The 21,067-nt window shown below is 41.9% G+C and overlaps 1 protein-coding gene and 1 long non-coding RNA gene across 7 annotated transcripts in view; one reads left to right on the top strand and one right to left on the bottom strand.

The window, feature by feature from the left end:
* POU6F2 (POU class 6 homeobox 2) overlaps positions 1 to 21,067 on the bottom strand; it is a 387,868-nt gene that overhangs the window by 55,253 nt on the left and 311,548 nt on the right. For 2 of the 3 annotated variants that reach the window (XM_070466661.1, XM_070466666.1), the window contains exon 5: positions 2,281 to 2,427. The exons of the other annotated variant lie outside the window; for it this stretch is intronic. In XM_070466661.1, coding sequence (XP_070322762.1) covers positions 2,281 to 2,427 — 147 coding nt within the window. The remainder of the gene's footprint in view (positions 1 to 2,280; positions 2,428 to 21,067) is intronic. 3 annotated transcript variants of the gene reach the window in all.
* Positions 2,460 to 18,871, top strand: LOC139035887 (uncharacterized). 4 transcript variants are annotated; one of them, XR_011488578.1, is made up of 4 exons: positions 2,460 to 2,536; positions 2,969 to 2,991; positions 10,716 to 10,820; positions 16,560 to 17,757. It is a non-coding gene; the product is annotated as an uncharacterized lncRNA (long non-coding RNA). The 4 variants fall into 4 exon arrangements; XR_011488569.1 differs by lacking the exon at positions 2,460 to 2,536 and adding an exon at positions 17,855 to 18,871 and having other exon boundaries at positions 2,605 to 2,991; positions 16,560 to 17,310; XR_011488553.1 differs by lacking the exon at positions 2,460 to 2,536 and adding an exon at positions 17,855 to 18,871 and having other exon boundaries at positions 2,605 to 2,991; positions 16,560 to 17,317.

Raw genomic sequence — 21,067 nt, 5'->3', positions numbered from 1 at the left:
GTTCCACTACTTTGGAAATGAGAGCATCTTGGTCTTTTCTTGCACTGGGAGGAGGACATGACAACATTGGGACATGTCTAAAACTCAGGCAAGACTTCACGAGTGGGCATAATTGATTTCTCTGTAAGTTGTCTTGTTTTTTTAACTTTAGAAGGCTTGTGTACCACATCAAATCACCCATCCTAACACAATTTCTAAGATAGAAAAATTATGGTTAAAATAAACTTTTATTCAATATATGCAGAGTGCCAATCAAGCTTCAACTTTGAATTCCAATTCCTTAGGAGTACTTATGGGTTGGGAGAGCCATCCCTGGGATGAGAGCTGGCAAAGGGTACAAAAAACAAACATTGTAATTCGAGTCCCTGAGAAGGAGGCAGGTTTGTAACCAGCAAAAAAGATCAGCCATTACATCATCAGAAGAATAAGCTCCTAATAATTCCTTCTCAACACTAAAGCATTTTCTCCAGCACAAATACTCAAGATGTGTAGCATAGTATATTTCACTTGGGCATGGAGACAAGAGAAATCAGAGGCAAATACAAGTTAGTGGTTATGGTGTCTATCTTGGACTTTCAAAATTTACATTTCAAGAGTCAGTTGCCTGGCAGAAAAGCATCAGGGTGTTCTATTTTGGGCTCAACTGTAGGAAACAGCTTTCGGGATGGACCTGATCTGAGTATGAGTTATAGATATTAAAACCAACTTTTCCTCCACACTAATACCCCATCCCTCCAGAAATCTTAATAGGCTTTTGAGAGCCTCCATTTAGAGCTGGCTGCATAAAATGATCCTTTGATGAAAAGGGATTGGAACAAGGGTTAAAGCTGACATTGAAAGGTGACTGTGGAGGGCATGGTGTTCATACATCCCTCCTTTAATATGTGTGGTGTGCACCTGTGATAAGATGATTCATTACCTGGGGCTGCTCTTTGACAAGCTCCATCGTTCAGGCCTCGGGGTTCTGACGGGACAATCCTGCACCCGCCCAGGAAATATAACAAGGTCAGCTTTTTTTTCCCCCCCTGGGTTGTAGTTGGAGACAGTTTAGCTTATAATGCATCTCTGTTTACTCTTTATGTAAAATAAAGCAAAGTTCAAGACATCACAATTCCTGTTCCCCCAGAGCAGGCCAAGCAGAGAGTTAGTAACCTTGCTGTTGGGAAAATAACCCTGGGAGAAGAAAATATCAGCAAGGATGCAAAGCTGCTTCTCTCGCATTTCATCATCAGACACAGGAATGTCTGAGAACCAGATGCCCTACGCAGCGAGGCCGGGCTCTGTGTCAGGCCTCTGAATGAGAGGGCACCCCTGACACCATCGGTTTCACCCTCTTCTGTTCTGCATGCAGCTTTCAGGTTTATTGGGGTCTTGAAGAGGGATGACTTCCATCTAAAGTTCTGTCAGAGTCTTGGTGGCCGCAATGCAGGCCCATGTGCAGTGGCAGGAAACAGACGGGCCTGCTGGTGACATGAGGAAGGTTTACTGGCCCCAGCAACTTGAAGTAAATCAACAAGCACGCAAGAGACCACTAAGCTCTTGGGAGAATCAGCAAGAGGCTGGGCACATGTGTTGACTGACAGTTGGCTTTATTCTAATTCACACCTTTTCTTTGTTTCCTTTACAGGACATCTTGAATTGTTTCCCATCACCTCCCCATACATCCAGAAATTAACTTTCTTTTCTTTTTTAATTTTTAAAAATTTTATTTTATTTTTTGGCTGCACAGTGCACCACATGATATCTTAGTTTCCCATCCAGGGATTGAACCCTTGCCCCCTGAAATGGAAGCATGGAGTCTTAACCACTGGACCACCAGCAAGATCCCCCAGAAAATGACTTTCTTAAGGTTAATTAGAAATCTTAGAGCAATTAGGGAAGGAAACTTACCAGTTTCCTCCAATACCCAAGTATCCAAAAAATGAAAAAAATTAAAAACAAAACAGAAAATCTTACTTGTAAAATGTAACTGATTTTTTCTTAGCAAGTGTCTCCCAGTCCTGAAAAGTAATTTCTTTAATTAAGGTCATAACATGAGTCATCGTACAGAAATAAAACCCACATAAAACTTAGTAGACATTCTAGGGGAAGGAAAAAAAAGAACAATTTTGTTTAGAGAAACAGCTCCCAAGCCTTCTCTTCTTCTTGACATTGCTGGTCAACATTATTTATTTGCCATGAATGACTGCTGTTACATATCACTGTCATGCAAAAGAAATTCATTTCTTTTCCGAGTTCAAGCTGCCATACAAATTCACTCTTGTTCCCACTCCCACTCACCTGTCCTTGTGCATTAGTAACTAGTTGACCCGTGACCCCCTGCAGACTGGAGAGGGTATTGCCAAAGGCCTGTGAACTCGCTATGGAGCCCATGGCTGCTGCTGCTGCAGCCGCTGCAGCCTGACTTGCTAGTGGATTATTAACCAGCTGCAAAGAGAGAAAAGATCAGGGTGAAACCACCACACACAGGCACAGCACATCGGAAAAAACATTCACGTTGGGAAGGAGGTTCTCACTCCAAACGGCTCATGCAAAGGTCCGGGAACCCAGCGAGGGGGCCTGGGGAATGCTCTCTGAAGCTGCAGAGTTTGGGAGAGGTTGGAAATGAGGCTGGAAGGGAAATATTCTCCATCAACTGGGCTGCTTAATGGAGCCTGAGTTTGGGAGGAGCCCCAGGAGGGAGAGAGGAGGGCCCCCGGGGTGAGTTCGATCTTTAGGATCTCCCCAGGTGGAGAAATAATTTTGGAGAAGTCCCTGGGTTTTGTTTGCTAGGTAAATAAAACATTGAGAAAATGTCTACTTTGCTTGAGGCAACCAGACCAAATGTGGGATTAAAATAGGATGGGAGTAGGGGTGGAGGAGGGGAATAGACTTTAGGGATTTCTGCAAAGGAATTATCATTTTCATTTGTGAATTGCAATTTCACATCTGGTAAAGAAGATGACTCACTCCACTTCTTTTTCCAAAGGAGAAGGAAACCAAAGTCCGGAGGTACGGGTTCCTCTAGTCTCTGTGCTCTCAGGGTGAGTCTAGAGTTGGGACTTTTGGGGGGCCTCACTCGAACCATGGGATTCAAGTTCAAGGAGGAAGATCCCTTGGTGAATGGTCAGGGTGACACTGGTTTGCAGTTTGAGCTCATATATGGCCTTCCCTTGGCCTCTTTCCTGGGATAAGAGTGAGCTAGGGAGGAAAATTTGAGGAGGCTGGTGGTGGGGGGAGTTGCCCAAGGAGGAGGTTATGGCTGCCAAATTTTGCTTTTCCATGGAGGCCAACTCAATATTCTTTATCCTGCCAATTTTCCACGTCACAGGTTTTCAGGCCTTCTGACCATGAGGCAGAAGTGTAGCTTGAACTAAAATCTGCATTTAGGTTAATGACTAGATATAAATGCAAGAAACATTTAAACTTTTTTCACAGTATTGGTTTTGATACATGAATTTCATTTGTATTTATTCTAGGGTGTTATTTTTCCCATATAGTTCCTCTCAAGTACAACAATTGTTGTGTATAATAATGCATTTTCCATCACCAGTTCCTGCATCCATGAAATTCCTGCATTTAGCAGAAACCTGCCAAGACTAAGACTTGGTGGAAAAAAATTAATGCCATACTTAATTCCAGTCCTGGAAGCTCTTTTAAAGATGATTTTTTTTAAAAAAGACTTTCTTCTTTACTTTCTCTTTTTCTCTCTTTCCCTTCTTCCCTGCCTCCTTTCCCTCAAAACATATCTTATGACTAAATTCCTTTGGAAATTTGCCTAGCATTTACATCATCTGATGAGGATGGAAATACTAATTGTCAGAGGAAATGTCAAAAGGGAGAGGAATTTAATAATTATTCCCCTTCCATTAATGTGATATCTTTATCTTATTGGTTTCTTTATTCTTTTATAACCAAATTTCACAGCACTAGTTCTACAGTAATTCCATTGACCCAGCAGGTTTTGTTAGAAATGAGAATCCATTTTCAGCTCATTACATTATGTGTCTTTCGCCTTTATGTCTCTCCTCAAAGATAATAATGATTTTCTCTTTAAGGAGAAAAAATATTTTCATTCATCAGCCTAAAAAGAAACCCTGTCTTATCCCAGATTACCACCATGGGATTTAAGATTCAGACTGGCCTTGATCTTGGTTTTCTGAATATATTTGTATAGTGTATATGAGGCAAGTAATGGTATATGTTGAATGGAAATTCTTCTTGCTGGCTTGACTCCCTGAAGTCAAAGAGTTTATAGTGTGTTCTTTTTTTCACTTCCAAAGTGAGAAGACCCTTGAGGAGTACTTTCCCTAAATGGCCAGGATGCACACTGCCCAGTGGGACACAATTCTCGGGTCATCTGCTAGTTGCTATGTTCACATTTATTTTCATGTAATACAAGTTGAAATCATAATGAAATTCCTGAATTTCAAGGAGGTCTCAAAATAAGCTTCTTAATCTTAAAGAAAGATTAAATTATGTGCAATTTGGTTTTAATGCTGGATATGCAACTTTGTCCATGAATTTTGAGTGAAACATTTAAATCAGTACCTACAGAATGCTTTCTGAAAAAGATAGTGCTTCCCATTTAATGATGAGGACATATTTTTAAAAATCGTAAGACACTTTCCTAACATCTAGGTCAATCAAAAGTTCACATGAGAAAATTTGGAATCACTCTCTGGATATATTCAGTGGTGTAGTTGGGAATTCTCAATGTTTGGGACACTAGTGTGTTATTCAGCTATATCCTTGTATTTGCAATAAACTCAGGCATCATATAAAGGGTGAACTGTTCTGAACATAAAAAAAGCACCTACTTAAAATCAGGCCCTGAAATTTTGTGTTATGGGGTCAGGAATGAGTATACTCCTGTTTTGGAAGATTTCTTCAGCAACCACAGATGTACAGATTTTGTTTATTTTTGTTTATTTTCTCTATATCCTGGTCCCAGATTGGAATCCAATGTGTTCCTCTTTTTGCCGCTTTTTGCTCTTAATGAAGCAAATGGTGACTCGATGGCTCTCTTATCCTGCATCCCTGTCTTTGTGAAGGTGTAGGGGCTCTGGGGAGATGTCTTGCTGGCCCCTGGAAGCAGAGTTAGAAGTGAAGTGGGGAAGTGAGTTGTATACACAGACAGTGGGCACAAGTCAATCTGTGAGCTGACAGCATTTCTGGTGGACCATTGATGTTGTTGATGGATGCAGCTTCATAAATACCTTGTGGCTTTTCTGTCTGGGACTGCCAAGGCAGGGATGTTAGTATGCATTAAGATGTGTGGCAGGGATGGGGGAGGGGCTAGTCAGGAAACCCTAAGTGTTCTCTTCATCACCTCCGGTCATGTCACTCTGTATTGTCCTCAGTCACGTCATATTAGCAGTATTCCTCTCAATACTTCTTCTTGATTGGGGACTCGGGGGAGATTTGGACAGTGGGGAGCCTGGGCACAATAAATGCACATAATGAGCATGTTAACATTCTGGGACCAACATTTTGAAGTCGCTGCCAAGTATATGTCTTCAGATCTCTCACTGCCAATGTACCCAACCAGCAAAGGATGGCCCCAATGAGGTCTGACTGTGTTATATACTTGTGTTTGCAACAGCCCAATTCAAAAGACAGGCTGCATTCTGGTGTATGCTTGATTATAAATGTGGAAGCTCTCAAAGCGAGAATTTGCAGAGAGACAGCATCCTCATGTCATATCCACATGGATTCTGGGCCTTGAATATGTCAAGCTATAGCTCTATACTTCTCAGATAGTCTAAAAACCCAATAGGAACACAGATTTCTTAAGACAGCTCCCTCAATTTTAGAGAACAAAATACTAGAATAATAGGAAATAATTTTGTAAACAAGGACTTCAGACCTCACAGAGCCTGCACATCCATTCCTGCAGCTGAGAGCATCCATTCTGAAACCAGACTGCCTTGGCTTGTGATTTTCGGTCAACCAGGCCTCATGTTCTCTTAGGTTAAGTGGGTGTAAACAGGGCGCCACTTCTCACAGAGTAATGATGAAAATTAAGTAGATAACAGATGCAAAAATGTTTTAGAACAATAGTTGGCATATATCAAGTTCTAAAATAATGCTAGCTATTATCCTCACAGTTCATGTTGTGCATCAGGATTTTAAACTAATTAATTGATCAGAATAGAACAGACCTCCACAAATATCTTTTTACTCTGGAAAGAATAGGAACACAAGTGACTGCCTTCTCCACTTGTATATTTTAAACTGTTTTCTATAACTTTATTTTGCTTATTTTAAAATTTATTTTTATTTATTTATTTTTTTGGCCCTGATGCACAGCATGCAAGAGCTTAGTTCCCAAGTAAGCCAGAAAGGAAAATACCAATATAGTATACTAATGCATATATATGGAATTTAGAAAGATGGTAACGATAACCCTATATGTGAGACAGAAAAAGAGACACAGATGTATAGAACAGTCATTTGGACTCTGTGGGAGAGGGCGAGGGCAGGATGATTTGGGAGAATAGCACTGAAACATATATATTATCATATATGAAATAGATCACCAGTCCAGGTTCGATGCATGAGGGTGCTCAGGGCTGGTGCACTGGGATGACCCAGAGGGATGGGATGGGGAGGGAGGTGGGAGGGGGGTTCAGGATGGGGAACACATGTACACCCATGGAGGATTCAAGTCAATGTACAGCAAAAACAATACAATATTGTAAAATAATTAGCCTCCAATTAAAATAAAAAAATTTATGAAAAATAAAATAAAATCTTTATTGAATTTGTTACCAAAAAAAAAAAGAGCTTAGTTCCCAGACCAGGGATCAGACCAGTGCCCTAGGCAATGGTAGCAGATCCTTAACCACTGAACCACCAGAGAAATCCCTATTTTGCTTGTTTGCAAAGAGTAGCCTGAAGAAAGCTATTAGCAAGTAATGTGACTATCAGATGAGGTGAGTTGCATGATTTAAAAGATAATATGCTGTTTGAAAATATTTCAGGCTGGAGAACATCAGGAAGACATAGTTATAGCATGATGTCACCTGCTGCTCTTGGACTTATATTTGATCATGTACAGAGAAATTTATAGAGAAAACAGTGTTTTGATTCTGAGGACAGGCTAGGTAGGTGGCAGGCCAATAAGAGAAGACCTTTTTTGTCTGATCTGTTGTCTCACACTCAGTTTACAACATTTGTTAGGATTCCAGGACATCAGTTTTGCAGTCTAATTCCTTCTTCATGTCAAAATATGGTGAAAGAGTCTATTTCATAGTTGCTGATTTGATAGTGAAGGCATGCAGGAAGTAGATTTATAAAAAACATTTCCCTTAGGATTTGCAGTGGTTGATTTCTACCTTCACATATCGATGGGGATATTGAGTACTCATCTCATAAAGAGAATAAATCCATGTTCCCAAATCTCTAGTGCTCTATGCACATCCTTGTTATCTGTGGATCCTAAATGGTTATGGAAAGAAAAGCTCTAATACAGTTTCTTCAAGGAGGACTCTTAGATGATGTCATATGTGTGACATCACATAAATGTCACCATAGATAATGTGGTGGGGTGTCCATGTCTTGCCCCAGCTTCTCTTTCTCTGAAAGACTCACATTCTGCAGCCTGCTAAAGAATTCAGGTTTTTTGAATCTGAGCATTAGCAACACTCTATTTTTCATGAAAATTTGCTGACTGCATTATCCTAATAATGTAAATCTTATTTACAAAAATCTGGCAGCATGAGGCAGCAATTTGGCTATAGTGTTGTATTCTATATCTATGTCTTTATACCAAGAGGAAATAATGGGTGCAGCAGGCTCAACCTTTCTTTGGAGCATAAATGCCCATGATCTACAGTTTTATCATTCTCCTCATGAGCTATGTGAATTTATAGACTATGGATTTTGGAGCAGCTCTTTTTGCTACTAAGTTTACAATTTAAAACTCTGAAACTGTGGTGCCATTTGTTTTTAAATGAGGATGTTCATAAACACATTGATCAACATTCATTCCCCATTTAAAGCCAGAAATGACTAGCAGTCGCTGCCTAGAAATAGGGTAAACGTGGCTCTTCAAATTCATTGCTATACATGAGGTACTTGACTTTTCTTATGCTGTGAAACATGTTTCTTAATTCATTGGGACTCTTAACCAAATCTGTACTTCCACTTCTTACCCTCAAGTCTTCTCTTAAAGGTCAAGGAAATACCAATAGACAAATTCTGGGAGGGAAGCCATATTCATCTCAACAACCTGCTTGCTTGTGCGTTTTGTCCAACTAGACCTTTCCCTTTGGTCTCATGTTTATTAATGTGTTATGAAATCCTCATAGCAGTTAGAAATCAGTTTTGTGAGTTTTAATATTGAGCCAAGCTTTGCCGCTTGCTCTCTGCTCATCTCCCTGGAGAGACAGTCCTAGAAGCTGACCATCCGATTCTCTGCCTACCAGAAGTTTTCATCACCATGTCTGAGACCCCCCAGACTGGAGTGTCTGAGATTTTTCTTGATGACTCTAAGGCACTGCAACTTCCTAAAATACCTTTGAATCATCAAGGCAAAGTCATGTTGATTTCAGTCTAGTTTCAGAACAAATTATATCTTATTTTCATTTTGTGGCTACACTAAGTATAGTATTTTCTATGAATGGTCTAGTCATTTTCCATCAACACCCAGCCATAGTATCTCATAGACGAATTTTGAAAATGACCTGAAGTCTGAGGTTGAGTTTCCCAGAAACAGGATGGAGCGGGAAGGGAAGGATCCCATTCCGGTAGGGGTGTGAGTTTCTAGCCTGAGGCTCGGAAGCTTGGTGTCCACCCTTCACACCAGACAGTCCCAATTCACAGCCCTGGGATGAAGGAGAGGCTTGGGAATCAAGTACCTGGGTATTGTTGGCTCCTTGCTCTTGGGGCAAAGTGGAGTCTTTGGAAGAAGGGCTGCTGGTGCTGGGTTTTGAAAGCCCCCAAGACAGGGGCGGGCTTCCCCTGTGGCTCGGTGGTAAAGAATCTGCCTGGCAATGCAGGGGTACAAGAGACACAGGTTCCATTCCAGGATTGGGAAGATCCCCAGGAGTAGGAAATGGGAACCCACTCCATTATTCTTCCCTGGAGAATCCCATGGACAGAGTAGCCTGGCGGGCTACCGTCCATAGGAGTCAGACACGACTGAAGCGACTGAGCATGCGTGCAGAAGGCGGGGGCAACTTACAGGAAAGAATTCCAGGGGATCTGGGTGGAATACAACCACATTGCTACAGGGCAACTGTCACTCTCTCTCATTCATTAAAGTCTTCACCCTGCATGCAGATGTAGAAAGCGGACTCTGGACACACGGGGTTGGGGGGGGTGGGGGAAGGAAAGGGTGGGATGAACTGAGAGAGTAGCATTGATTGTATATATACCACCATGTGTAAAATAGATAGCTAGTGGGAAGTTGCTGGATAGCACAGGCAGCGCAGCTTGATGCTCTGTGATACCCTAGAGGGGTGGGATGGGGCTGGGGAGGGAGGCTCCGGAGGAAGGGGATGTATGTACACATATGGTTGATTCTGCTATACTTTGCTGTACAGCAGAAATTAACACAACATTGTAAAGCAATTATACTCCAATAAAAAAGTACTGTTATGAACTCAAAGTGTTCAGTAGAATAAAAATGTCTTGGCTCTAAAAAAGTAATAAATAAATAATCTTCACCCTGCAAACATTTAATCAGTACCCACTATGTTTTGGGCACAGTGTGAGGGAGACAATGTGAAAGATAGATTGACATGTTCCCTACCCTCTGTGGGCTTATAGTCAAAGAGAGAAAGAGATCTGGTGGGAAGAGATGGGAAGTAGGAAAAGATGAGCTGTCCAGGGAGCAGCATCCAGATCTGAGGGAGTGGCAGTCCGGGGCGGGGTCTGTGAGAGAGGAGGTGGTGGGTTCAGAGTCCTGGGAGGGCAGTTCTGAATCTGTCTACCTTGGACTCGCTCAGAGTTGCACAGAATGTGACTGGTAATGAATGAGCCATTCTATATGAGAAGGGCAAGGGGAGCAGCACAGTGTAAGGAGTGTGTGTGTGTGTGTGTGTGTGTGTGTGTGTGTGTGTGTTAGTTGCTCAGTTGTGTCTGACTCTTTGCGACTCTATGGACTGTAGCCTACCCGGGTTCTCTGTCCATGGGATTTTCCAGGCAAGAGTACTGGAGTGGGTAGCCATTCCCTCCTCCAGGGGATCTTTCCAACTCAGGGATCGAATCCAGGTCTGCTGCATTGCAAGCAGATTCTTTACAGTCTGAACCACCAGGGAAGCCCAATGTAAGGATTGAGAGCTTGCATTCTGGAACTAGATTGCCTGGGTTCTAATTATGAGACTGCCAGGAACTCAATTGATCTTTCTGCTAAGGTCTGAATGCTTGTGTAATCCCTCTCTCAGATTCATATGTTGAAATCTTAACCCCTAAAGATGGCAGTATTAGGAAGTGGGGCCTCTGGAAGGGGCTTAAGTCAAGGGGGTGGTGCTCTCATGAATGGGATTAGTGCCCTTATGAAAGAGACCCCATGGAGATCCTTAGCCCCTTCCACCACATAAAGACACAGTGAGAATCAGGAGAATGCTCTCAATACAAGTCAACTCTGCTGGTGCCTTGATCTTAGACCTCCCAGCCTCCAGAACTGTGAGAAATAAATTTCTGGTTTATTAAAACACCTAGGCTATGGTATTTTGTTATAGCAGCCCAAAGGGATCTAAACACTTCTGTATCTCTGTTTTTTCCAGTTTTAGGAAAAGGGGAATAATAATAGAAGTAATGAAGTCACAGGGATGGTGTGAAAAATACATGTTAATTAATATGTAAAATACTAGAAGAGTTCCTGGCATATGGTAAGCATGATGCAAGTTTTGCTATAATAATTCTTATTCCTTCCAGGAACTTCTGGCCATACTGTTGCTTTAGAGTTGAGTCTTCTCTGTCTCCTTACTCTCTCGATGGGAGTCATGCTGGGCCTTTTGAAGATCCTCAGCTATTCTGGGGTGTTTGCACTTGTTGTTTCTATGTCTGTAACCCTCTGCCATTCACATCTTTCTTTCTCCCAGGTCACTCCTTATCGACACCTTTATTGCTACTTTATCTAAAAAGCACTCCCTTTCTTTTAGAGGTTCATACCAAAACATGTACAAGGAAATGATACAGGGATACATTCTGAAATAATCAAGAGAACTGGTGGGAATATAGAAGAGTGTCTGGGTGGGGATGGGGCTGCGTGGGGGCTTAAGCTCCAGGTTTGATGTTATTTGGGAACTGAAGGATAAGGAGGCAGTGAATGAAGGCTTATTGTTTTTATCCTTGGGCCATGCTGGTGGAGATGCAGTTAGGCTATGGGTCTACATCCCCAGCCCAATCTTGTGGACTAGAGTAAAGCTGCTGCAGATGGTGTCAGGGGCAGGAGCAGAAGGGGCTGTTTGCCCCCAGATAAGGATGGATCCATGTGTCCCTCAGAGTGACTTTGGTGAAGGAGGGGGACATACTCTCCCTTTCTGCAGCATCACTATGGTGGGATTTCAGGAGGTGTCAGCCACTTGGGCACTTAGATGGTTTATGGTTCCTGGAGGTCACTGGAGATAGGATCAAATGTGAGGTTCTACTCAGATAGCTTTGCAAACCCTGCACATCATTGCAGGTAGACAGAACAGAGTCTACACACACACGAACACCCTAGAGAGTGCTCTAGAAAAGCAATGAAGAAAGAGGTGGAGTCTGCGGAGGGCTGGGGTCCAGGTTCTGTAGGATGATTGATGTGTCTGTGCTGAAGAAACAGGGAACACTCAGTGGAGGGGAAGGAAATAAACAAGTCTGGCCAGCACAATGTGATTCGGCGGAAAACGAGTAGAAAGCTCTCTGAAGGGATGCATTTAAGTTTTATTTTAAAATTTACTGATAAAATTTTCAAGCCCAGAGCTGAGGGGAAAAACTTTTTAACTTACCCCAGTACATTTGATTTGGAAGCAGAGAGGTCGGTATTAACAAAACCCACCACTTCTAAATCAGATTTTATCCAAGTTACATGTAGACCAATACTGTATTACCACAAGCTTACACATCTCATTTCCTCTTCTGTCTAGTCCTCCATTTAATAACCTGAAAATCTATCTTTTTATTGAGTTTCATGCTATTTTCTGACTTACATACAATAGCGCTCTTCTTACCAATTGCCTATTGTCATGGTACATTAGTTAGGTGAATTTGTTGATATTTCAAAATTACTCTTTTTTATTTTTTATTTTATCATCCAGTTTAAACAAATGATTGGGAGCACTCCTGAGATGAAAGAAAAAAGGCGTTCTTTTTTTAAAAGAATCAATTGCTTTCCTGGTACAGCAGTTGGTATTCTAGTTTCTAGCAATTGGAAAGCATAGCACACTCTTGCCACACCCACATTTAACTACTTAAATTACTCCCTAACACGGGTTGACTCCCTGCAGATAAAATAGGTCTACTGAGGGCAGAAGAAAGACAAAAAAAGATGAGGCACTCAAAGAATGACAAGGCATGGTCTGCCTTATGGAGCCTCAGGACAGTTCTGTTGATCAGATATTTTCCCATAACCCTGGAGCAGGTGATGAATCAGGCCCCAGGGATACAGAGGTGAACAAGGCAAGAGTCTCTTGCCTTGAGGTGCTCCCAGTCTAATGGATGAGTTGCTGATTTTCACCCCATGTAGCCAGTGCTATAAGAAAGGGGTGCCCAGAGCCCAGATAAGGGACCCTCAGTAGACCTCAGGCATGCAAAGCACTTAAGATCTCAGAATCAAAAAGGATGATTAGAAGTTGATTGGCGAGGAGTTGGGAAGGGGAGAGAGAAGGCTTCTCCACCATTAGGAATAGCATGGAGACTGAGACACATTCGTGGGTGTGGAGTCACTGCATTGGTGCTGGGATATTTTGGGAACATGAAGTGGGGGAGGGGAGTGGAAGATAGTGGGGTGTGGTTAGGGTTAGGGTTAGTGACCTGGGGGAACACTGGGGAACTTGCTAGCTCCCTAGGGGGAGAGATGGATGTGAGGGAAGCTTCAGGAAATGACAGGAGGCAGATGAATTAAGCAGACAGGAGAAGAAGGGCAGTTAGAGCCAAAGAGAGAATAACTACAAAATTATAGAAACATCAGAATGCCTGGTGTGTTGTGAATGGCCAGAATTAGGCCAGGAGATGGAGCTAGGGAAATTCAGAGAAAGAAAAAAATCCAAAGGCAGAGAAAGAAGGTAGAATAGTAGAAATTAGGAAGTAGATGTGTGAATGGCACGCATGTGTTCATATAAGGTACAGAGCATCTCCTGAGAGACTCCCTTGCAAGTTGTTGCTTCGAAAGCACCTAATTATTCCTCTTCTTTTGCAGTATAATGGAGATAGCCCTGACAGCTTTGCAGCTCAGGAAGCAACACTAATTGACAGTCATTAAATCACAGAATACTTTCATTTATTTTTTATTTATACAAATGGGAATCTAAACTGATGACTGACCAACACCCCTCCAACAACTGAATTTTGAATCATAAAAGCAAGTCATCATCTTTTAAAATACAGGATGTTTTCTGTTATAAAAAAATCACAGATGGATTATAAGTGATAAATTGTATCTCTGTTGTTGTTGTTCAGTCGCTAAGTTGTGTCCAACTGTTTGTGACCCCATGGACTGCAGCATGCCAGGCTTCCCTATCCTTCACTATTACCTGGAGTTTGCTCTCAAACTCTGTATCCAACCATTGTATCCGTGGCTGGGTATACAACATTGAGCTGTGAGTTTGTAAATTTTAATTTTATAAACTTATTATAAGGGTTGTATTCATTTACAATAAAATTTCAGGTTTCTGAGAATCTGCCCAAAGAAGATGGAAGCCTTTTATTTACTTTGGGCCTATTTTACTCCTGAATATGTATATTTTCTATAGATATTAATTTTACCATTGAAACTCAAAAACTTCTTATAAGTCCAAACTAGTGCAATCTACTACTTATAACTGAGCTTCCCTGATAGCTCAGTTGATAAAGAATCCGCCTGCAAAGCAGGAGATCCTGGTTTGATTCCTGGATCGGGAAGATCCCCTGGAGAAGGGATAAACTACCCACTCCAGTATTCTTGGGCTTCCCTTGTGGCTCAGCTGGTAAAGAATCCGCCCACAATGCAGGAGACCTGGGTTCGATCCCTGGTTTGGGAAGATCCCCTGGAGAAGGGAAAGGCTACCCACTCCAGTATTCTGGCCTGGAGAATTCCATGGATTATATAGTCCACGGGGTCGCAAAGAGTGGACACAACTGAGTAATTAAGCACATGTTTATTTTCTATAGATATTAATTTTACCATTGAAACCCAACAACTTCTTATAAGTCCAAACTAGTTCAATCTATCACTTATAAAGAACAAAACATATGCCTCATCCTTCTTCCATCTCAATAACCACACTGGTTATTAAAATATGCTTGTAACAAATGTTATACATAATAATCTTTGTTTTATTCACCCACGGGCAGTGGAGAGCCTTGTCTGAGCTGTTACTGAATTTTATTATTATGCATAATGGCTTGCTTGCCTCATAAAATTTATTCACTGAACAGCTGTTGTAGAAGAAGGCTAGTCAAAAGACACATTCTTCTTCCCACAAAACAATACTACATTTGGGTCATGCATTAATTTCTCTCAAGGACCAGCAGGAATCAACCTATTTATTGTTGGCGTGTAACCTTTCAAACTTCTATTATCTTAAATTTATAGTGGGACCAGATTAACCATTTTTACTATAGGGAGAAGGTAATGAATTTCTGGTCATATCACATCCATCTTTAGACGATGTTCTTAAGCTTTTAGGTTCCTTTACCATCAAGAGTACAAGGGTACACAGCACAACTCCACAACCACGTCAGATGTGCTGCAGCCTCAGTGCCCGAAAGAAAACTTTGCCATTAGGAAAAACAAACGGTCCAAATTATTAGAGAAAATACGACTCTGTAGAAAGAGATAAGTACAAGAAAGAGAAAGGGAAAAAAAAACCAAAAACATGACCAGAATGCTCAGAGGTAAATAAAATCCTTCTGCGTTCACAAAATATATTGGTTATAGGTTGTTCTAAAAACATTAAGCTAACAGTAGAACCACTACCAGTAGGAGCCGTAAGCCACGAAAATATAAAAAGTTGTTGTAGAGATCGTTTGGGAAGTTTCCATTAATAAAACTGAACATAGGTTAAAAAACATAAAGCTTAATCTCACCAAGAGCAAAAGCAAGGCTGTGTTGGAATTTTCCACATTTCAGGAGAAAGGAGTAAGATATTACTGGCTAAAGAAACCAATCTACCCAATCAGCACAGAATAAAATATGCTTAAAATGTTCTCGCAGTACAGATAACAACTGAGAAAAGCCTGGCTATGTCTTTATAGCAGAAACTAGGTAAACTAGTGATGGAGGAGGGAATGTGAAACTGCTGGAATTCAGGGCAGCGGAATCTCTTCCTCAGTCAGCAACCAACTGGGCGTGACCACTTGCCTTGCCCTAGCTCCATTTCCACCTGGGGCCTCCCAGGCGGCCCCAGCGGTAAAGAACCCACCTGCCAATGCAGGAGACATAAGAGACACGGGTTCGACCCCTGGGTTGGGAAGATCCCCTGGAGAAGGAAATGGCAACCCGCTCCAGTATTTCTCTATCTGTAACCCACTCTATCTAACCCACTCTCTCTCTCTGTCTGTAAAATAAGGAGGTTGAACTGGGTTGTGCGTGTGCTAAGTCGCTTCAGTCGTGTCTGACTGTGCGACCCTATGGACAGAAGCCTGCCTGGCTCCTCTGCCCATGGTATTTTCCAGGCACAAACACTAGAGTGGGTTGTCATGTGCCCTCCTCCAGGGTGTCCTCCTGACCTAGGGATCGAACCGGCATCTCATGTCTCCTGCATTGGCAGGCAGGTTCTTTACCACTAGCGCCACCCCGGTGATTCCCCAGATGTGGCCCCTGATGGGCAGATAAGCCTCAGTAGTTTCAGGGATGTGTGCTATGGAGTCAGCCCCTGATGAATACCCCTGATAAACACTGAAGTCTACCAAGCCATCACCCCTGGTGCTGCTCCAAGACTTGGAGGAAGCACAATTTCCTTCCTCCCCTCTCCGATAGCTCTGCAGGATTTGGGTTGCAGGCTAGCTCCAGGTAAGTTCAGGTTCCCTGGAGCGGGCTGGAAGAAAGGGCTTTTACCACAGGGTCCAGGGTCTAGCAACATCAGCATGACCAGGGAACTGAACAAGCAAATTTTCAGCCTTCACCCCAGACGTGCTGAATCAGAAACTGGGGTGGGAGTGGCAATCTGGGTTTTAACAGCGGAATTGCAGGCAATGCTGATACACACTCAAGCCTGAGAACCCAGAACAGGATGATGTCTAAAGCCCCTTCAAACAGTAAAATTCCATGATGATGCTCAAATGGGAGAAGAAAACTTACAAGAGTGCTATAATTTTTTGAGTTCTATTTCTGTAAGAGTTACATGAAAAGTGTTTTCTAAATCTGCTTTAGCCAGTGGGGACATAAGGCTCTTGGGGCTTATAGCAAGTTTCTGAAATAACCATGCTGTTCTCTGACTTTGGGGCAGGCTCCCAGAAGCCAGTGAGCTGAGACTGGACATCCTGGGCTGAGACTGGGGTTACACAGCTTTCTCGTGTGGTCAGATCTGGCACACTCTTCCAGCATAGGAAACAGCAATAGAATTTGAAATCAATAAAATATTGAATAAGTAACTGCAAATCAAGCAAGCAAAGGCTTTCAAGGACGAAAGAAAAGACTCAGAACTGGCATATCCCAGTTTGTCCAAATACTGGAAAAAAAGAAAGAAAGAAAGAAAAAAGCCACTGCAGAAAGAATAAAAGAGGGCTAGTCATCACTATGAAACTTGGACAGAGATAGAGCTGCTGGGGTTTGTACCCCTATAACTTCAGTATGGAGCTCCAGAATCATTTGGGCTTTTTGAGGGGTGGAATATACTCTAGTGTCTGGATATTAGAAAGTTTTATTCATGCTTTATTTGATTTTTCAGATACTCATGTACATCGTTTACTATGTGCTCGGTATATCACTTAAAAAAATGAGAGCACATTTTAAAATTCTCTATGCTTTTTTGCTTCTCTATTGCAGTAATGTAAAGAAAGAAAGAAAAGGAAACTTATATAACTTTAGAGATGATTACATAATCATTGTCTGGAAAACATCACTTAAAATATAGAAGTAGAAAATGAAAAAGAATTAAACAAGCAGGTTTACTTTTCCAAAATTTCAGTTTTAAGAACTTGGACACATGGACCAAGACAGTCACATGGATTTTAAAGAAAAAGCCATCAAATAACACGGTAAAATGTAAATTTCTTAGAATTTATCAAAATATACTCGAAGTTTGGAATGTGTCTATAACAATGAATTTTGGGCTTGTGGCTCTACATGCTAGCAAACAATGATATTCTGGTGGAACCATTGAAAAGGAAAGCAATTCTAAAGTGTGTTTAGTGGAATCCTGGTCCTTGATTGGCTCTGGAATAAAAGTGGGGGAAGCTGCATGAAGCATCTACCTCTTGATGATTACAAAAGAAAGTCTGCTCAGCCTGCTTCACTCTCCATTTCTCACTAATATTTGATCATGGTCCCCCTTTGCATGTGATACTGTTCCCTGGAACTTGCATTGTATATTATGCACTCAGAAAATCTGGATGATGTATTACTTTGTTATCCATAACTTCGACAAATAGGCCAGTGGAATAAGCCTGTAATCCACTTTGGCTATTCTCATCAACTATGTTTTTTTTTTTAAGGTGGTTTTTTAGTGTTTTAAAGTCTTTATTGTTTATCACAGTATTGCTTCTGTTTGTCACAGTATTTACTTCTGTTTTGGCTTTTCAGCTGCAAGGCATGTGCGATCTTAGCTGCCTGACCAGGAATCAAACCCACAGCCCCTGCACAGGAAGGTGAAGTCTTAGCCACTTCAGGGAAGTCCCTCTCATCAACTATTTTTACAGGAAGGACTTTATATTCAAAACCTAGATGCTCTACAAACCACGTGGGTCTGAATAAAATTCCTTCTGGTGTTTTTTGTTAATGTTCATGCAAATTGGCTAAGATAAAATTTATTGACTGCAAAAGACCCCTGGAGACTGCAGACACTTTGAGTGTTCACAAACACAGCTGCATTACCACTCAGTGAACAGGATGACAATATTTTTGAGTGACTGTTGGATGAACTATCACTATCAAGTGAGTACAAGGGTGTCTGAGGGTGTCCTCATTGTTACGACCTGACACAGTTCCTTATATATCCCAGAAAGAGTTCAGACTGGAACGGAATCAGAAGGCAAACACATGTCTTAAAATGAAAGCCTCAGGAGCGGAAAACTTGAAGATGGTTCCAGTACTGGTACGTGGGGAATTTTTTTGAAAGAGAGCCATGCTGTCTATTTTAAAGGCTATAGGTTTTGAACTCAACCTGTGGCTGATATGCCTAAGTCTAGCTTGAGAATAATACTTTTTTGTTTTGGCCACCCTACTTGGTGTGTGGGATCTTAGTTCTCAGACTAGAGATCCAACCTTCACCCTGGGAATTGGAAGGCAGAGTTCTAACCAATGGATAGCCAGGGATGTCCCAAGAATAATACTCTTATTTTCTACTATATGTAGATAATTGCTAATCAGAGAGAAAAAAATGACCACTAAGGCTTTCATTTTGTTTTTAAATCCTCAATGTTAACAAAACAAAAAAACACATATTTTCATAGACATAAGATATTGCAGTTAAGAAAAAAATTTTTGTATTAAGAAGCAAATTTACCAAGTTACATTTGATTTTTCATTTTCCTTAGTTTCTGCAACCATAGCATTTTTTGTTAACCTTAGAAATGTGCATGCATGCTCAGTCATGTCCAACTGTTTGTCACACCATGGACTGTAGCCTACCACCAGTACATGGAATTTTCCAGTCAAGAATACTGGAGTGGGTTGCCATTTCCTACTCTCACCCTCAACCTTAGAAATATTGCTGGCTGAATTTATTTGAGGGCTTCCCAGGTAGCTCAGTGGTAAAGAAGCCTGCCAAGCAAGAGATGAGGCTTTGATCTCTGTGTCAGCAAGATCTCATAGAGGAGGAAATGGCTACCCACTATTCTTGGGTATTCCTGCCTGGGAAATTTTGTGGACAGAGGAGCCTGGTAGGTACATCCATGGGGTTGCAAAGAGCCAGACACAACTAGTGACTAAACAACGACAACAACAGATTTATTTGCACCTACAGATGGGTGGCTTTGCCTCCCACTTATGATGAAGGCAGGGTGTGCAAAGATGTTGGTCTGGCACTATCCAAAGTTCCAAAAAGGGAGACCTGGGGGCATCATATGAACTTGGGCAAACTTCAGGAGATGGTGAGGGACAGGGAGGCCTGGTGTGCTGCAGTCCATGGGGTTGCAAAGAGTCATACACGACTGGGTGACTGAACAACAACCAGGGCTCTGCACACCTAGCCTCTACAAGCCTCAGTTTCCTTCAGTGTACAAGGGGAGTAAGAAGAGCATTCACTGTGTGGCATCTGCTTTAAGTTCAATGCCCAGGCACACAGCAAATGCTAAAAAACCACATTGTGTGTGTGCTAAGTCACTTCAGTCATGTCCAACTCTTTGCAACCCATGGATTGTAGGCTGCCAGGCTTCTCTGTCCATAGGATTCTCCAAGTAAGAATACTGGAGATGGTTACCATTTCCTCCTCCAGAGGATCTTCCCAACCCAGGGATGGAAACTGAGCCTCTTATGTCTCCTGCATTGGCAGGCAGGTTCTTTACTACCTGTGCCCCTTGAGAAGCTCCCCAAAATGACATTATTATATGCTGATCACTGGACGCTTACTACTCCAACCACTCTGAATAACTTGCTGCTTCTAGAACCTAATGGTCTTTCACCCTTCCCACCCTCTGACTAGACTACTTTTCTCACTGGCGAGGTTCCTCCCAATGCAGAACCAACATGATCTGCCTTCTAAGGCTTACCCCTGGGCAGAATGAACTGCTCCCTCTCTGTTAGTCTCATAGCACCTTTGTATGTGATTCTAATATACTATTATCAGAGTATAATTAATTGGAGCCACGTCTGATTTTCTCCTCTTCCTCCAGGACCATGAGCAACTCAAGAGCAGAGACACATCTTACTCTTTAGTGCCTTGTGAGGCAAGTGATGAGCATTTGTTGAATGAATACAGGAAACAGAGGAAAGGTCATTCGTGACATGGAGCTTTCTATTGCAAGGATTTGAGATTTACAGAATCTTCTTCTACATTTACCCAAAGGAAGTCCAGGGTTTTTTTAAATGAGTAATTGTATTTCTTTTTGCAGAGCAGCATTTTGGACCTTAGTTCTTTCACCAGGGATCAAACCTGTGCCCTCTGAAGTGGAAGCGTGGAGTCCCAAATGTCAGGGAAACCCCAATGAGAAACTGTAGAAGTGATATTGTGTGTGCTAAGTCACTTCAGTCATGTCTGACTCTTTGCAGCCCTATGGACCATGGCCCACCAGGCGCCTGTGTCCATAGGATTTTCCAGGCGAAAATACTGGAGTGGTTTGCCATGTCCTTCTCCAGGGTGAAATGATATTAGCCTAGGTGTCTGGTGTCTTACTTTCCTTTCACTCTGCACGGATTAGGTGTTTGTGTTATTGACTCTGCTTACGAGTATTATACGTTTTTAATCATAAGCCTCTCAGGCCATTTTGGGAGCTGGCAGATTGTGAATTAAATATATGCAAATAATATCTTCTAAAGTCTGGCCTTCAAAAACACTTAGGTATTACCATCTGAGCAGAATTGACCCTGCTACTTAGAAGGATTTATTTATAGAATGCAAACTGTGTTCTGTTTCCAACTGTATTCTGAATCACCTTAACCCAATATAGTTGGCTCCCATTCCGTGTTTACAGGGATATAGCAAAGATGTGGAAAAGAGCCTTCCTAGATGTGGTCCTTATTGCAGAAATATAGATGCTGGAACAAAGGGGGAAATAAATGGAATCACTCACTCAGCATACATTTACTGAGTGCCTGTCACATACCTACTACTATTCTAGGTACTATGGGTACAGTAGG

Source organism: Odocoileus virginianus, chromosome 1 (assembly GCF_023699985.2).
Source record: "Odocoileus virginianus isolate 20LAN1187 ecotype Illinois chromosome 1, Ovbor_1.2, whole genome shotgun sequence".
NCBI classification, from domain to species: Eukaryota; Metazoa; Chordata; class Mammalia; order Artiodactyla; family Cervidae; genus Odocoileus; species Odocoileus virginianus.
This window is presented reverse-complemented; position numbering and strand designations above follow the sequence as displayed.